Here is an 18,428-nt window from a genome sequence, read left to right as displayed (position 1 = left end):
GAGCATAATGCCCAGTGGTCCATCAGGTGTGCGTGTTTTGTGAGGCCTCCTATCAAGGGAACACACAGTACAGTACAGAGTTTGCTGTTGCTGGGCTATCTCTCTTCTCTCCAAGCGGGAATAGGAAAGCTGCAAGGTCATGATAAAATATGAACTGCTGAGTCGCCTACCTGCTCAACTCCGCTGGCATCAGAGGGGCTCTGGTCTGTCATCACAACAGCTCTCTCTCTCTCACCTCTCAACATACAGAGCAGAGAGCTGCTGTTGGCGTTATAGATAAACCACACACATACACACACAGAGAGAGAGAGGTCATATTGATTTTTGCGCTGTGGTTGACTGACTTAAGTTCTTAACAGCACTGAGCCAGTCCTCTGCTGGCTGCGGCCCATAGGTTAACCAGTGGTTGCCATGGTAGTTATGTAAATACAGGGGAAAGCCTCATAGCTGATGTACTGTATTCAGGGCCCTTGCCATTCTGCCTCGCTAGACGAGACCAAAAAATGCCCCCTCCCCCCACAAAACTAGAATAGTCCCAGTAAAATGATGTCAAAAACGTATGCTTTCCAGGCGTTGAAGTTAGGTTCAATTTAGGTTCTGAATGAAAGGTGAACATGTATTTTCTGTATGTTTTTAAAATACATATTTTCCAGGAAGTTGAAAACGCATCTTTTCTGGATGTTGAAAAAAAAGTCAGGCTAATTTTTGGTTCTGAATGAAAGTTGAAAACAAGTCATTTATAGATGTCTCTGTTTGGGACAAATCAAGGCTGGTCCAGACCGGACAAAATCTGAACCAAACATAGACGTCTATGATTGGTTCAGAATTGGTCAGGACGGGACAAAAAAACTATGTCCGTGGATGTGGAAATCAAGGCTGGTCGGGATGGCACCAAAAGAATACTTCCAAAAGGTGTCGGTCCATGCTTACTGAGGGGTAGCCTACAGTGTTGCCTGAAATGGAATTTGATGAATGCCCATCATGTGGTAGGTCCACAGTTTGTTAAATAGGTCATTGTGACGAATCAATTTGGCTATTTCAGCTCTGAATATCAGCTACCCAACTTTATCAGGAGTTATCGTGAGCCTATTTGCAATGTGTTTACACAGCGGGAGACGCTGAAGTATTTAATTTTTTCCCCGCTATGATCAGCTTGTCAATAATGTACAGATGCAAACTTGAAGCCACTGATCATGACAATGGGGTGACACTCCTGAACAACGGTGACTGTCCATTCTACATGTTTGTTACCATGACAGCATGTTTGTTGTTGTTGTTGACTTAGCACATTTTAGGTTAGGCTATGTGATGGGAGAAACGTGCATGATGTAAAAAGTGTCTGTCTCATTATATTGTCATACATTTTATCTCCAGCCTGTAAGCTACAGAGAAGACCACATACTCTTTCTACCATAGACTAGATCTGCTACATGATTTATGTTGGATGACATTTTTTTGATGGAATGTTGGTGGAGTGCCGCAGCGACGCGTCCCAACAGCACCCTGGAGAGGCACGCTGGCAATGGACAAGCAAAATATTTTTGCACCCCTGCCTGTGAAAGTGGGCACTGCTTATCACAGGGTGGCATCAGCGCTCACCTAAAAATCCCACTGGTTGAGAGAGATTGTCATTGTTTCTGGGTAGAACAATGTGAGGTTTTAAGTGCTGTTGTTGGAAGTGCGTCTTGGTCAGTTTAGCTCAGAAAATTACGCCTTTCGTCAATCTGCCACCCTCGGCGGCTGCCTAATGAGCGGGCCGGCCGTGACAGTCCCAGCTCCTAATGGTCTCTAGCCGTTACCATGGTGAATGTATGTCTTTGTGGTTTGAAAACCTCTACACCTCCCAGTTTGTATATATACGTTATAGATGTAAGAGAGAGAGGGATATATCCATGTTCACTTCTGATTTCCACCCATTCAACAATAGGCTGTAGCATTTTGAAGGCAGATTGCAGAGGAAAAATAGGAGAAAACGCAGTTCGGATCCCAGTTCATTTTGTGATGTGGTGGTAGACACGAAAGGATGCGTGTCCTCTCCTCTCTACATTACTGCTCAAACAGAGGCCCCTTTTCATTGAATTAAATCTCCACATGTTATCCTTATGACTATGAACCCTCATCACTATCCCTCGCTCTCATAATTTCCCTCCTGTTTCTCTTTCTCTCCCTCCCTCACCCTCTCTCCTGAACATCTCTTTTTCTGGTCTGTCTACCTTTTTCCATAATCTCTCTCGCTCTTTTCCTTTCTTTTTCTCTCTCTCGCCATCCCTTTTCTCTCGCTCTTTTTTTTCTCTCCCTCGCTGTCTGTTCTGCTCGTCTGCGTTGAATAGTCTGTGTTTGCTGGAATGGAAAGAGTCAGGATGAGGGAAGCTGAGGTAATAAGACAGTATGACTGTCCTTTTGGGCTGTAGAAAGAGCTGACTGCTCCCCCCCCCCCTTCTCTCTGTGTGAGGGTGTATCTCGTGGCCCATGCTGTTGGAAAAGGCAGCTTCAAGCCGCTGTATCTAATCATCAATAAGACATTACTCACTCCGTTAGGCTGGTAAGCTCCTTAGCAACACCACCGCTCTGTTGCTAACATCAGGAACAGGGGAATGCAAAACACAGGCTTGTTTTTGCCAGAGTTTATAGCATGATGTTGGCGATAGAGATTGATATGTGAGCCACCACCTGGATTCTGTTCTATGTAGCAACGTTTGAAATTGTGTTTTTTACATTGGTTAAAAGTAGAGACTCAGAGCTAGAAAAATGGTATATCATACACTACAGTTGGGGGAACAATGGGAAAGTAATTCTGCTTTGGAAGTTGATAAACTTGTAACCCCACTTTTGAGAATGTGCTGTGAATGTTTTGGTACACTTACTGGAGCGCTCTTTGTCTAAACCCATTCAGCATCGTTCACACCCTCTTAAGCCTTAGCCCCACCCATCTCTTTAAGGATTCACATGTGAAGTTATGTGCTAAACAGAGTGATTTAAGGTAGTATAGTGAACAACCACAGATTTCAAGGCTAAAAGTGGTGAAATTAGTAGCAAAAAGTAGTATTAAAAATACATTATATCTAGGCCTTGGCCTATATCATAATCTGACTTTGATGCAGGTCATGTTCTTCACATTACCATCTCTGGTAAACGCACACTACAAATAAAATCTTTATTTGTCTCATGCACAGGATACAGAAGGTGTAAACGGTACAGTGAAATGGTTACTTGTAAAGTTAAGTATTTTGTTTAGACATGTAGCTAGCTAAACAATGCACCATAATCCCAACTCATACTACCATGCATGAATGTGCAGGTAGCTAAAGCTAACCAACTAGGTTCAATATTAGCTATCTAGCTAACATTAGTCTATAATTAGCAATGCATATAGTTTCTGAGATACGTTTATAATCTGTAATATTATTAGTAACGTTAGTTTGCGAGCCAGCCAGTTAACGTCAGCTAGCTAGCTAACAGTACACTTTAATTTATGAACAGGGGGGCTGAACAGGCCCCCATTAACATTGACAGGGCTGAAGTGCTACTGGTCGAGGGTTTCAAGTTCCTTGGTGTCCACATCACCAACCAACTATCATAGTCCAAACACACCAAGACAGTTGTGAAGAGGGCACAACTACACCTTTTCCCCCTCAAGGGAGTTGGCATGGGTCCCCAGATCCTCAAAAGGTTCTACAGCTGCACCATCGAGAGCATCCTGACCGGTTGCATCACCGCCTAGTATGCCAATTGCTCGGTATCTGACCGTAAGGCACTGCAGAGGGTTGTGCGTACGGCCCAGTACATCACTGGGGTCAAGCTTCCTGACATCCAATGACCTATATACTAGGCGGTGTCAGAGGAAGGCCCAAAAAATTGTAAAAGACTCCAGTCTCCCAAGTCATAGACTGTTCTCTCTGCTACTGCACGGCAAGCGGTAACGGAGCGCCAAGTCTAGGACCAAAAGGCACCTTAACAGCTTCTACCCCCAAGCCATAAGAAGGCTGAACAATTATTCCGGACTACTTACACTGACCCCCCCCCCCACCCCCCTCCATTTTCAATTTTCTTGTTACTTTTAGATACTTTTTATTTGGTAAATATTTTCTCAACTCTGTTTCTTGAACTGCATTGTTGGTTAAGTGCTCGTAAGTAAGCATTTCACGGTAAGGTCTACACCTGTTGTATTCGGCGCATGTGACAAATAAAATTAGATTTGAACTTGCAATGAAAACGACTTTCTGACAAAATTTGAAATGTATAATATCTGAAAATGTAGCTAGACTCTTACCCGTATACATAAATGAATGCTTCTCCCTCTATGTCATGGATGCCATGGTTGCCCTTAGTTTGAATATGTAATCAAGAGACGGGTGTTTTATACAACAGCCTTATGTGTTTTTCTTCTAGACTCGCTCCGCATTCGGCAATCATCTCTCTGCTTCCACCGGTCATTACACTGATTTCAAAACTCAGTCATCTTCCGTGACAACACTGTTGATCGTAATTTCTTCCCCATCACACCAGAAGACCATTACAATGTCTGGTTCAATTTAAAATGCTTTTACCTAAATCAGGGATTTCCTCATCGTCTGATTCATTTTCAGTCAGAGAGAGTCAGCATGGCACGATCGTTTTCCAGAAAGTATCACAACTTTCCACTGATCTTTGTTGATAGCTCTACTAACTTCCGGGTAGCATTGTTGAGAGCAGTAGCAACACTTTTTCAGTTCTTCATGATATCTTTTAAAAAAAAGAAACGGTAGAACATCCAGCCCATTATCTCAGCCAATCATGGCAATTGGGAAGGTCCCTGTATTTCTCTGTGGCTAAACCAATTAAAATCATAATTTTATCAAGTTTATTCGTATTTATAGATGGCATACAAGTTTGTTATTAAGGCACCCGAAGGGCATTTCTGCCAAAAACCGGATTTGGAAAAAAATGACTTTTCAAATGCCACTCCTGTGAGGTAGTGACATACGGGTCACACATTCCCTGATCTGTATCCGTACATATCCACCTGGTGCCTGTGGTGATTTAGCTGTATTTGAACAGCGATGTTGATTGAGAAGATGTAGTCGTTTACTCCCACACACACACGCGCGCACACACACAAACATACCCATGCATGAATGCCCGCATACACTCACTCACACACACAGACAAACGCTCGCGCACACACCGACACTGACACGCATATATTCAAGTCTCTCACTCTCTCAAACACTGACAGCGCAGACAGGTCATCCATAGTCATAATTAGTGGAGCCCATTGTCACCTCCGGGACAGTCAGTGATCACGTTGTTCAGTCACCCGTCACTACTGTCACTAGGCTACAGATAGGCACAGGGCCCAATGACCACAGAGACCAGGCTGGAATAGGAGAACGAGTGTCACGTTCCTGACCTTATTTCCTTTGTTCTGTATTGTTTAGTTGGTCAGGATGTGAGCTGGGTGGGCATTCTATGTTATATGTTTCTATGTTGGGTTCATTGTATTAGCCTGATATTGTTCTCAATCAGGGGCAGGTGTTTTACGTTTCCTCTGATTGAGAACTATATTAAGGTAGGCTGTTCTCACTGTTTGTTTGTGGCTGATTGTTGCTGTGTCTGTGTTTGTTTCACCACACGGTACGGTTTCGTTTCGTTCGTTCGTTTGTTTGTTCCTACCTGTTTGTGCGTTCATGTTTTATGTGTTCTCAAGTTCAGGTCTGTTAACGTCGTTTATTATTTTGTAGTTTGTTCAAGTGTTTTTTTCGTCTTCGTTATTATTATTAAAATTATTATGTATTCAACCCACGCTGCGTTTTGGTCCGATCCTTGCTCCTCTTCAGACGAGGAGGAAGACGAGCGTTACAGAATCACCCACCAACCAAGGACCAAGCAGCGTGGTAACGGGCAGCAGCGACAGCAGCGGCAGCATACACAGGACTTCTGGACATGGGAGGAAATTCTGGACGGTAAGGGACCCTGGGCACAACCTGGAGAATATCGCCGCCCTCGTGAAGAGCTGGAGGCAGCTAAAGCCGAGAGGCGGTGGTATGAGGAGGCAGCACGGAAGCGAGGCTGGAAGCCTGAGAGTCAAGCCCAAAAATTTCTTGGGGGGGGGGGGGGGGGGGGCTACAAGGGAGTGTGGCGAAGTCAGGTAGGAGACCTGCGCCAACTCCCCGAGCTTACCGTGGAGAGCGAAAGTACGGGCAGACACCGTGTTATGCGGTAAAGTGCACGTTGTCTCCTCTACGTGGGCTTAGCCCGGTGCGGTACATCCCAGCTCCTCGTATCGGCCGGGCTAGATTGGGCATTGAGCCAGGTGCCATGAAGCCGGCTCAACGCGTCTGGTCTCCAGTGCGTCTCCTCGGGCCGGCATACATGGCACCAGCCTTACGCATGGTGTCCCCGGTTCGCCAACACAGCCCAGTGCGGGTTATTCCACCTCCCCGCACTGGTCGGGCTACGGGGAGCATTCAACCAGGTAAGGTTGGGCAGGCTCGGTGCTCAAGGGAGCCAGTACGCCTGCATGGTCCGGTATATCCGGCGCCACCTCCCCGCCCCAGCCCAGTACTACCAGTGCCTACACCACGCACCAGGCTTCCAGTGCGTCTCCAGAGCCCTGTTCCTCCTCCACGCACTCGCCCTGTGGTGTCTGTCTCTAGCCCGGTACCACCAGTTCCGGCACCACGCACCAGGCCTACTGTGCGCCTCAGCCGGCCAGAGTCTGCCGTCTGCCCAGCGCCGTCTGCGCTGTCCGTCTGTCCTGAGCCTTCAAAGCCGCCCGTCTATCCTGAGCCTTCAAAGCCGCCCGTCTGTCCTGAGCCTTCAAAGCCGCCCGTCTGTCCTGAGCCTTCAAAGCCGCCCGTCTGTCCTGAGCCTTCAAAGCCGCCCGTCTATCCTGAGCCGCCAGAGCCGTCCGTCAGTCAGGAGCCGCCAGAGCCGTCCGTCAGTCAGGAGCCGCCAGAGCCGTCCGTCAGTCAGGAGCCGCCAGACAGGAGCCGCCAGAGCTGCCCGCCAGACAGGAGCCGCCAGAGCCGCCCGCCAGACAGGAGCCGCCAGAGCCGCCCGCCAGACAGGAGCCGCCAGAGCCGCCCGCCAGCCAGGAGCCGCCAGAGCCGCCCGCCAGCCAGGAGCCGCCAGAGCCGCCAGCCAGCCATGACCTGCCGATGGTCGATGGTCCAACGTCCATGTCTGTTCGGTGCTTTCCCGGGTAAGGGGGCAGTAGCTCTTCGGCTTAATCAGTTTCACAACTGTCAGTGTCCATGCTAGCTGGGCTAACAACACATGTAGAATTACTGATGCTAGCATTGGATGTGCTTGTGGAAGCAGAACAACTTGTGTCGTCGACAGGTGCAGGTTTAGTACTGCTGGTAGTAGCAGTACTACCAGTAGAGCTGGTATGTGTCTCTATGGACACGGGCCTTACTTTTTTTTAATACCATTTATCCATTTTCGAGCAAACGGAATGAGCAGCAGCTACGTTTGGCTACATACAGACCATTAGTGGAATTCCCACGAGAGAGTGATGGTTAATGTGTTTGGATGTTAATTATTTGACTAGGCTGCCTGTATTTGACATTGGGGTGTTATTTCGCTGAACAATAGTTGCATTTTATTTTTGGCAGTGAAACGAGGCTACTCAGGCGATTACTTTTTATTTTATTTTTTTTACTCACCCAAATGTATAGCCCTGTTGGAAAATATAAATGGACTGTTTGAAAATGTGAAGAAATTTACACGGTTATCAAAATGTCACGCCTGGGTAAGCCTACACTAAACACAGCCCTTATTTTAAATGTTTGTAAAATCCTTTATAGGGAAAATGAATTGTGGAAAAACGATTGGTACCATTTACCTGTTTGACCTCTAGGTTTTATGGGTATTGTGACTCATACTGTGGTACTCTATCGAGACATGGATTGTGTGTGTGTGTCATTGAGGGTGAATTGGCAAGACAAAATATTTAAGTGCCTTTGAACGAGGTATGGTAGTAGGTGCCAGACGTACTGGTTTGAATGTGTCAAGAACTGCAACGCTGCTGGGTTTTTCATGCTCAACATTTACCCGTGTGTATCAAGAATGGTCCACCACCCAAATGACATTCAGCCAATTTCACACAACTGTGGGAAGCATTGGCGTCAACCTGGGCCAGCATCCCTGTGGAACACTTTCGACACCTTTGTAGAGTCCACGCCCCAATGAATTGAGGCTGTTCTGAGGGCAAAAGGGGGTGCAACTCAATATTAGGAAGGTGTTCCTAATGTTTTGTACACTCAGTGTATAGGCTCACAGGACTTGACCGCTCAGAATTGAATAGGCTCATCCGTTCATCCCCCCACAACCTATGTCTTACGAACTGTTAACATCACATGTGCCCAGGCCAGTCTTCATGATTGCACACCATTTTCAATGCAACTGTTGTAGATAATATTGTATTGTGAGGTATAGTGATATTTTCTGGTGGGGCTGTAATTGAGATATGAGGATAGGGATTTGTGTTAGAGCTGATCGTGGGTATCTTGATGGAGGGATGTTTTGAGTGTGCAGAGGTCAGAGCAGAGAGATTTGTGCATGGGGACATTGGGAACAGAACTGTTTCTGCTGGGAGGACAATGCAGGCCAGGGATCAGCCAGGGAGATTGGAGATTAATTTTATATGAGAGGCCCTGGTAATCTGGGCTGTGTTTAATCTCAGTTTTGGGGATTGGAGTGATCATGCTGGCTCCTTGCTGTTTCTGGGTATTTTAGAGAACCAAATGTGTGTGCGTGAGTGTGTGTGTGGTGGGTTTGTGCATGCCTTTGTGGTGCATTTGTTTTCTCCTAGTAGAACACACAATCTGCATTTCGATTTGAGACCTTTTTTATTCACACTTTAGTTGATCAGTTTGCTAATTCTGAGATGGTTTGTCCTGAATGCTAAATAGCTGTTAAGCTCCATTCAAAATGAAGATGCTACATCAACCTCATAGCGAAGTTAATGACTAGAGGAAAGTTAAGAGGAGAGAGGGAGCAAGAGGGAGAGAGAGAAGGAGAGTGAAAGGGCGAAAGAAAGAGAAACTCTAGAGTCTCAGTGGCTGATAGTCTCCATCCTGTAAATCCTAAAACATGGCACATTTAATCAGCTCTAATGATAGCAGCTTTGTAGATGAGCTTCTCCTTCTTTTTTAAGTCATTTAATCACATGCCGTTCCTCTCCATACCCCCCCTCCTCCTCCTCCTCTCCAGCACCTGTTCTAACTCCCACCTCCTATCTGAGCAACGCCTGTATATTGATACGTCTCTATCTGAGCAGTGTGTGAAACAATTAGCCAGTTAGCTTCTTGAGACCATATAGGAGCGTTTCTTTCCCATACCGGCCAAAAGCTCCATCTCATCTGCATTCAATCTCATCCTCCTCTTTTTCTATCTCTTTTTCTCTCTCTCACTGCCGTAATACTAGCACATGCACGTACGCACGCACACACGCTCGTTCTTGGCCGCTTCATCTCTGTTTCTCTCTCACTGCGTCCCTCTCTCTTGCCTACCTCTCTCACTCTCCACCCCAGCTCTCTTTGAATTTGTGTGTGTGTGTGTGGCGTTAGTGTGGAGCTCGGCAGGGATGACGGTAGTTCAGTGATGTATAATTGTCCTTGCTCTGGTGTGTGTCGTTATCTCTCTCCCTCGTTCTCTGCTTCACTCACTCACTCACTCACTCGTGTGGAACAGTGAGTCCAGTCACAGTCAGCCTTACCCAGTAACACAAAAGGGAAGGCGTTCAGTCTAAATGTCATTATTGCACCCAGCCTCTCTATTCAGACACCAGCATTATTCAGAGCCTCTTTATTCTCAACACCTCGAAGGCCTTTACAGAGAATACATAAACATATGTGTAAGAATGGGCCCACCTTACATCTGCAGCAGTGGTTGGTCCTTTGTCACACTGCGGGGTTGGTGGTTCTCTAGATGGATCTGAAGTCTACACGTCAGGTATGTTGTGGTGCGTACAGGGGTAGAGTAATGGCAGGCAAACATCAGGCAAAATCAAAGATGCACTTCTGAAGTGCAGCAGCGCTTTCCATAAAGGCTCTTCACGTTCGTACTCCCAGTACCTCATGGGAAACGTTAGAATCGAACAAATATGATTCTGGCTTTTTGAAGTTGTCTCATGTGAATGTGTTTCAGCAGCAGTTGTCATCAGCATGCCTCCCCTGCAATCAGGTTTAATTGTAGACGGTTGTTTTGTCAGGGCCATTTCCGTCGAAAAGGACCCATGAGCACCAACGTTTATAGGAGCTTGTCATGTGAAAGCTAAGAGTCTATTTTTGGGAAATGAAGGCATAGATACATTTTTCAACCATTTTCCATCTTAACATTTTGGCAAAAGTACTGTCTTTTGATTTGTGGTCAAACAGATGGAAAAGGGTCTTAGTAAACATCTACCAGATAAAGTCTTAAAAGGCATCATAAATACACAGTAATATTGAGGTAAAGAGTCCTGCCAACTAATATCCACACTTGTATTTCATTTTGGAGGAACCCTGGGCTAAATGACTCCAATGTAAAATAACTTTTCTTTTGTCTTTCTGTTGTCTGGTGGTCAAACCAAGTGTGTTAAAAGTCTGCATCTGGACAACCCCTCCCTCTCTCTCCAGTTAATGTCACCTCTCCCAGCTCTTACCCATGACCCCCCCCCCCCCCCCCCCACCCCCTCTCTTTCCATTTACTGTAACCAGCATCCTCACCCACTGAGCACCGACACTGTACGCTGAAAAGTATGTGAAATTTGTTCAGGCCACCTTGGTCTTGATGTTAACGTCCACAGACTGACAGGACTGGAACAAATTTAAACCTCTCGTAGACGTACTGTATGGATAGTACAGTACAGTGATTAGAACACAGTACAATACAGCACTGAATATAGTCCAGCACAGTACTATACAGTCAGTAGAGTGCATTGCAATACAGTGCAACACAATGCGGTAAAGAAAAGTACAGTAGAATACAGTGTACTGTACTGTACTGTACTCTACTGTACTGCACTCTACTGTGCTGTGATGTCCAAACTTGTGAAACATGAGGAGAATGACATTCATATCCATCATTATGAATTTACAGATCAGGAACCCATGATGTATTTAGTAGGGATCCCCATTTAGTTCCTGCCAAGGCAGCAGCTACTCTTCCTGGGGTCCATTAGTTCCTGCCAAGGTAGCAGCTACTTTTCCTGGGGTCCATTAGTTCCTGCCAATGAAGCAGCTACTCTTCCTGGGGTCCATTAGTTCCTGCCAAGGCAGCAGCTGCTCTTCCTGGGGTCCATTAGTTCCTGCCAAGGCAGCAGCTAATCTTCCTGGGGTCCATTAGTTCCTGCCAAGGCAGCAGCTACTCTTCCTGGGGTCCATTAGTTCCTGCCAAGGCAGCAGCTACTCTTCCTGGGGTCCATTAGTTCCTGCCAAGGCAGCAGCTACTCTTCCTGGCGTCCATTAGTTCCTGCCAAGGCAGCAGCTACTCTTCCTGGCGTCCATTAGTTCCTGCCAAGGCAGCAGCTACTCTTCCTGGGGTCCATTAGTTCCTGCCAAGGCAGCAGCTACTCTTCCTGGGGTCCATTAGTTCCTGCCAAGGCAGCAGCTACTCTTCCTGGGGTCCATTAGTTCCTGCCAAGGCAGCAGCTACTCTTCCTGGTGTCCAAACACATTGAGGCACTTACATCACACATTAAAACAAAATATAAAACAGTACATCATATAACATTATTACACCACTATATATCTACAATACAAAATGTATAATACCACCATACAACAATATTACAGTGTACGTGTGTGTAGAGTGCGCACTCTAGCACACACATGAATAAAATGCATGTAAACCTCTCGTGGCTTACAAAAACAAGTAGTGATGAAGTTGATCTCCACTTTGAGTCATGAGAGATTTACATGCATATTATTCATGTTAGCTCTCCATGTACAATTAAGGGCCAGCTGTGCTGCACTGTTCTAAGCCAATTGTAATTTTCCGAGGTCCCGCTGGGTCACCTGACCACACGACTGAACAGTAGTCCAGGTGCGACCAAAACTAAGGCCTATAGGACCTGCCTTGTTGATAGTGTTTTTAAGAAGGCAGAGCAGCGCTTTATTATGGACAGACTTCTCCCCATCTTAGCTACTGTTGTGTCAACATGTTTTGACCTCGACAGTTTACAATCCAGGGTTACTCCAAGTAGTTTTGTCACCTTAACTTTCTCAATTTCCACATTATTCATTAGAAGATTTAGTTGAGGTTTAGTGAATGATTTGTCCCAAATACAATGCTTTTAGTTTTTGTAATATTTAGGAGTTAATCCTTGCCTCCCATTCTGAAACTAACTGCAGCTCTTTGTTAAGTGTTGCAGTGGTTTTACTTGCTGGAGTGAATATTGTTGAGTCATCTGTGTACATAGACACACTGGCTTTACTCTGAAGTGTAACAAAACAGCCCCACAATCTTTTTATCATTTCTCTCAGCCAATCATCAGTCATTTGTGTAAGTGCTGTGCTTGTTGAATGTCCTTCCCTGTAAGCGGGCTGAAAGTCTGTTGTCAATTTGTTTACAGTAAATAGTATTGTATCTGGTCAAACACCATTTTTCCCAGAAGTTTACTAAGGGTTGGTAACAGGCTGACTTTTGCTACCCTCCAGGCCTGAGGTCACACACCTAGTAGGCTTAAATTGAAGATATGGCAAATAGGAGTGGCAATATCATCCGCTATTATCCTCAGTAATTTTCCATCCAAGCTGTCAGACCCCGTGGCTTGTCATTGTTGATAGACAACAATCCTTTTTTTCACCTTTTCCACACTCACTTTACGGAATTCAAAATGACAACGCTTGTCTTTCATCATTTTATCAGTTCTACTTGGATGTGAAGTGTTAGCGTTTGTTGCTGGCATGTCATCCCTGTGTTTGCTAATCTTGCCAAGGAAAAAATTATGAAAGTAATTGTCAATATCAGTGGGTTTTGTGATTAATGAGCCATCTGAATGATGGAGCTGAGTTTGTCTTTATGTCCATCATTTCATTTAAGGTGCTCCAAAGCTTTTTACTATTATTCTTTTTATCTTTTTATCTTTTTTCTTTGTTTCATAGTATAGTTTCTTATTTTTATTCAGTTTAGTCAAATGATTTCTCAATTTGCAGTATGTTTGCCCAACGGTTGTGCAGACAGATTTATTTGACATTTATTTTAGCGTCATCTCTCTCAACCATAACATTTTTCAATTCCTCATCAATCCACAGGGATTTCAGTTTTTACAGTCATTTTCTTAATGGGTGCATGTTTATTAGTAACTGGAATAAGCAATTTCATAAATGTGTGAAGTGCAGCTTCTGGTTGCTCCTCATTACACACCACAGACCAGCAAATATTCTTTACGTCATCAACATAGGAATCACTACAAAACATATTGTATGATCTCTTATACACTATATTAGGTCCAGCCTTTGGAACTTTGGTTTTCCTAGATATGGCTAGTGTATTGTGATCACTACAATTTCTGCAACATTAGTAAGGATGTGATCAATACATGTTGACGATTTCATTCCTGTGCTGTTTGTAACTACCCTGGTAGGTTGACTGATAACCAGGTTGCTGGGACTGGTTACAGTTTGACGTTTTTTCTTTCGCGGGCAGCTTGATGAAATCCAGTCAATATTTAAAATCACCCAGAAAATATACTTCTCTGTTGATATCACATACATTATCAAGCATTTCACACATATTATCCAGATACTGACTGTTAGCAGTTGGTGGTCTATAGCAGCTTCCCACAAGAATGGACTTATGTGTTATTCCGTTACCGGGTGTAAATCTACTTCACTTACTATAGTTCAATAACCAAAAGAGGTTTGTTCAAATTCAAGGTGGCATGTCATATCTGACAGCCCATTCTTTCTGCAGACATCTTTGAATCTTCATTCGGAGCAAGCGTTTTCGTTTTTGATTGAATAGAAACCGAAGATAGATTCTGTTACCAAAGTGAGCATCTGCACAGTTCTTCCAATAAATGAGTTTTTGTCAAACTTTCAGTGGAAACTGTTAGAAGTCGTCCTTGTACATAGATGTGTATGGTTTGTTCAACTTTGAAATCAATGGTTATTGTTGGGCATACATTTGAAAGTGAAAAAACGGAGTGAAAGTGTCATTCTGTTGTCCACTAACAATTGAACCTTTCAACTGAAGAACCATGTATCGCCGTTTTGGAAAATCTTAGTGATATGATATATTTCTCGATTTGTATAGTGGATATGAATCATAAAATGTATTGATATTCCATACAGACTATAAATAGACAACATGTACAATACATGTCCATGTTAGTTGCCAACTCTGGACATTACAGTGAACTTATAGTAAGATTCAAAATCAATAATCATCTGTAAATGCAAACTGACACTTGCTCAGAGGAAGCCAAGCATTACAGCTTGCAGCGGAGTATAGGCATGGAATGGAATGACAATGGAGGCTTCTAGGTAGTGTAGTCAGAGGAGGGTTAAAGCAGCCGCTCAATCGGCCCCCCTAATGCCACTATTTAGTGGGGAAGCCACTAATCCTGCATGTCAGTATCAGTGTTATTGTGTCACTGTCACCTTGTGAGTCTATTATAGTAATCTCTCTCCCTCTCAGCCACAGTCTCTCTCTCTCTCTCTCTCTCTCTCTCTCTTTCTCTCTCTTTCTCTCTCAGCCTGTCTCTCTCGTAGCCTCTTCTCTCAGCCTCTCTCTCAGCCACACTCTCTCTTTCAGCCACACTCTCTCACTCTCTCTCTCTCTCTCTCTCTCTCTCTCTCTCTCTCTCTCTCTCTCTCACTCTCTCTCTCTCTCTCTCTCAGCCACACTCTTCCTCTCTCAGCCACACTCTTCCTCTCTCAGCCACACTCTTCCTCTCTCAGCTACACTCTTTCTCTCTCTCTCAGCTACACTCTTTCTTTCTTTCTCTCTCTCTCTCTCTCAGCTACACTCTTTCTTTCTTTCTCGCTCTCTCTCTCAGCTACACTCTTTCTTTCTTTCTCGCTCTCTCTCTCAGCTACACTCTTTCTCTCTCTCTCTCTCTCTCTCTCAGCTACACTCTTTCTCTCTCTCTCTCTCAGCTACACTCTTTCTCTCTCTCTCTCTCTCTCTCAGCCACACTCTTTCTCTTTCTCTCTCTCTCTCTCTCTCTCTCTCTCTCTCTCTCTCTCTCTCTCTCTCTCTCTCTCTCTCTCTCTCTCTCTCTCTCTCAGCCACTCCCTCTCTCTCTCTCTCTCTCTCTCTCTCAGCCACTCTCTCTCTCTCTCTCTCTCAGCCACGCTCTCTCTCTCTCTCTCTCAGCCACTCTCTCTCTTTCTCTCTCTCTCTTTCTCTCTCTCTCTCTCAGCCACTCTCTTTCTCTCTCTCTCAGCTACACTCTTTCCCTCTCTCTCTCTCTCTCTCTCTCTCTCTCTCTCTCTCTCTCTCTCTCTCTCTCTCTCTCTCAGCTACACTCTTTCTCTCTCTCTCTCTCTCTCTCTCTCTCTCAGCTACACTCTTTCTCTCTCTCTCTCTCTCTCTCTCTCAGCTACACTCTTTCTCTCTCTCTCTCTCTCTCTTTCTTTCTTTCGAGGAGAAACCCAGGATGTGTTTCTAATTTGACAACTCTTCCTTGGGGAAAGATGTATACATTCACACACATACATCATACAGCTGTGTGCATGTCTGTCTGTGTGTGCTTCTCCCATGTGAGAGCCCATCTTTGTCTCTGTAGGAGAGATCACTTTGCGCCAGCATTATTCAATTGGGCCCCGTTAACCAAGAGGACCTGTCACAATGGTTATCTGTCTGAGAGTGACACACTCACACACTCTACACTGGCTGCAGGCTGCCCATGTAGTTTCCATTCAATGCAATCATACCCACTGGAGCCTCGCTGAGACAATTACCCAGGTTTATGCACACGAGGAAACGGTATCGCCCAATGTCGCCGGCAACTGCAATAGCAGAAGGGACAAACTTGAACTGCAAAACACCTAGTCAACCCCCAATAACCATACATACACACACACACACACACACTCAAAGCCACTTCGTGTGTGAACACAGCTGGGGAGATACTGTATTACATAATCCCTCTGCTCCCTGTCAACAAAAAATAAAAAAAGATTGATTTCCAGCCAATCGACGGGGTTGATACTGTACTGTATGTACCCTGTGGTGGCTCTATCTCTGTTCTTTGTGAATGCTTTAAAGGTTGTCTTTGTTGTACTGCAGCGCCGCCGTTCAGCTTTTCTCTTATGGGTCTCATTCACACATACAGCGCTTCTCTGTCTCAAACCCACACACAGGATTCTCTCTCTCTATCAATTACAGGATTCACCCACGCTTGCCTCCCTCTCTTCTCTCCCATTTCTACTGTATATGTCTATCTCCTGTTACCTCTTCTCTCTCCTTCCCTGTCTTTTGTGGCGTTTTGGTTTCATGGTATGTGGTCAGTCTCTTTCCTTCTCCCTGGGCAGAGACTAAACCACATTCGTAGTCTATAGAGTGTAGAGATGGAGACCCAGTCCAAGCCTTCCTAATGGGCGTGCTGCTTACACAGACCAGCGAGGGTGGGTGGGTGGGGGACCAGCTGGCTCTCGTAGCCGAGGGAGATGGGTGGAGGCTGGGTGACTTCGCCATGGTTAAGAGGGGTTGCCTGTGTGTGTGTGTGTGTGTGTGTGTGTGTGTGTGTGTGTGTGTGTGTGTGTGTGTGTGTGTGTGTGTGTGTGTGTGTGTGTGTGTGTGTGTGTGTGTGTGTGTGTGTGTGTGTGTGTGTAGCATAGCGACAGGCCTGCATTTCTGTTTTATCTCTGCATCAGTGTTTTTAGAGCTTTTCAGTGAAGTGTCAGATGGTGATGTCTTGGAGTCATCAGCAAATGGGGGCTTCTAAATGTCTCTAGTGCTATCTGGACTATAGCACTACACACACACACACACACAGACACACACACACACACACTAATAAGATGTGTTGAATATTACTAAGGTTATATTAATGGGGCGGCAGGTAGCCTAGTGGTTAGAGCGTTGGACTAGTAACCGGAAGGTTGCAAGATCAAATTCCCGAGCTGACAAGGTAAAAATCTGTCGTTCTGCCCCTGAACAAGGCAGTTAACCCACTGTTCCTAGGTAGGCCGTCATTGAAAATAAGAATTTGTTCTTAACTGACTTGCCTAGTTCAATAAAGGTTAAATAAAAATAAAATAATGTATTACTCAGGTTTTACTGAAATTGTACACTTTCCAAAATGATGATGTCATGCTTGATATGCCTTATGTCACTCCCATCAGCAGAGTGAAATAGGAGGACAGAAAGGAGGGAGGAGATGATGAGAACGAGGAAAGGAAGTATGAATGAATTCATAACCAGCACCATGTCCCAAAGGCAGGAGAGACAAGAGCGGGATGAGGAGAGGCGGGGAACGGAAGAATAGAATAAGAGTGGAGAGGAAGAGGGTAGAGAGGAAGAGGGTAGAGAGTAGAGAGGAAGAGGGAGAACGTGTTCCCTGTCTCCCCTCGTTCCTTCATTGCTGATTGGCACAGCAGCATGCACCATTAGTCAGCTTATGAATGAAAGCAAACCAGATAGGAAATTTGATTTCCTACTGAGCTAACAAGAAGAACGCAGCAGGAAAGTGAGGTGAGGGAGGGAAATGGAGAGAAAGAGAGGAACGGGGAAGAAGGGAACCGATATCTGGAGGAGAGAACATAGTGAGAATAAACATGAACTGTGGAGAAAGGGAGAGAGGGAGACCGAGGGAACTGGGACAAAGGATAAGGAGGAGATCAAGCATATTGTAGAGCAAATTGAACATGAAACAATAACTACAGGACAACAAGTGGGAGTGATAGAGAGAGGGGGGAGACGGTGAGGGAGAGAGCGATAGAGTGAGTGCTGAGGGGCTGTGAAGTGTGTTAGTGATGGGGATATAGTGAGTGAGTGGTTTGGAGGGTTTCAGATGAGCTGGACAGAGAACAGTGAGATTCATGGAGCGCGAGTCTGCATTAATGAACTCTGCTTCATAAATATCTGAAACCTTGTTAAGTTTTTTTGCTGTTTCATGTCTGTGTTTAGTATCTGCACTTGTGTTGAACAGTCTTTTACACAATTGCTAATTTGATGAATCAAATATTTTCTCTTCCTCCATCTCTCTCTCCCAGCGGGGCGTTCTCTGAGGTGGTGTTGGCCCAGGAGAGGTCTACGGGGAAGATGTTTGCTGTGAAGTGTATCCCCAAGAAGGCCCTGAAGGGGAAAGAGAGCAGCATCGAGAACGAGATCACCGTGCTCCGCAAGTAAGTCTCCCACCTACCTTCTCCTCCCTAACACCTGTTACCCTGGCGACCGAACTGAAAACACTGCCGCCCCTCACCATCACGCTCACTTCCCTCCCACTCCTCCCCATTCACTGTTGTCTTTAGGTCACGATCCACAGTCTCACACTGACAGAAGAGGAG

General features: G+C 45.3%; 1 protein-coding gene across 1 annotated transcript in view; it reads left to right on the top strand.

The window, feature by feature from the left end:
• LOC120049404 (calcium/calmodulin-dependent protein kinase type 1D-like) overlaps nucleotides 1-18,428 on the top strand; it is a 56,849-nt gene that overhangs the window by 16,197 nt on the left and 22,224 nt on the right. The window contains exon 2 of the mRNA XM_038995672.1: nucleotides 18,135-18,266. Within this exon, the coding sequence (XP_038851600.1) occupies nucleotides 18,135-18,266 (132 nt within the window). The remainder of the gene's footprint in view (nucleotides 1-18,134; nucleotides 18,267-18,428) is intronic.

Source organism: Salvelinus namaycush, chromosome 6 (assembly GCF_016432855.1).
Source record: "Salvelinus namaycush isolate Seneca chromosome 6, SaNama_1.0, whole genome shotgun sequence".
NCBI classification, from domain to species: Eukaryota; Metazoa; Chordata; class Actinopteri; order Salmoniformes; family Salmonidae; genus Salvelinus; species Salvelinus namaycush.
Note: the sequence above shows the minus strand (reverse complement) of the source record. Positions and strands in the feature narration are given on the sequence as shown.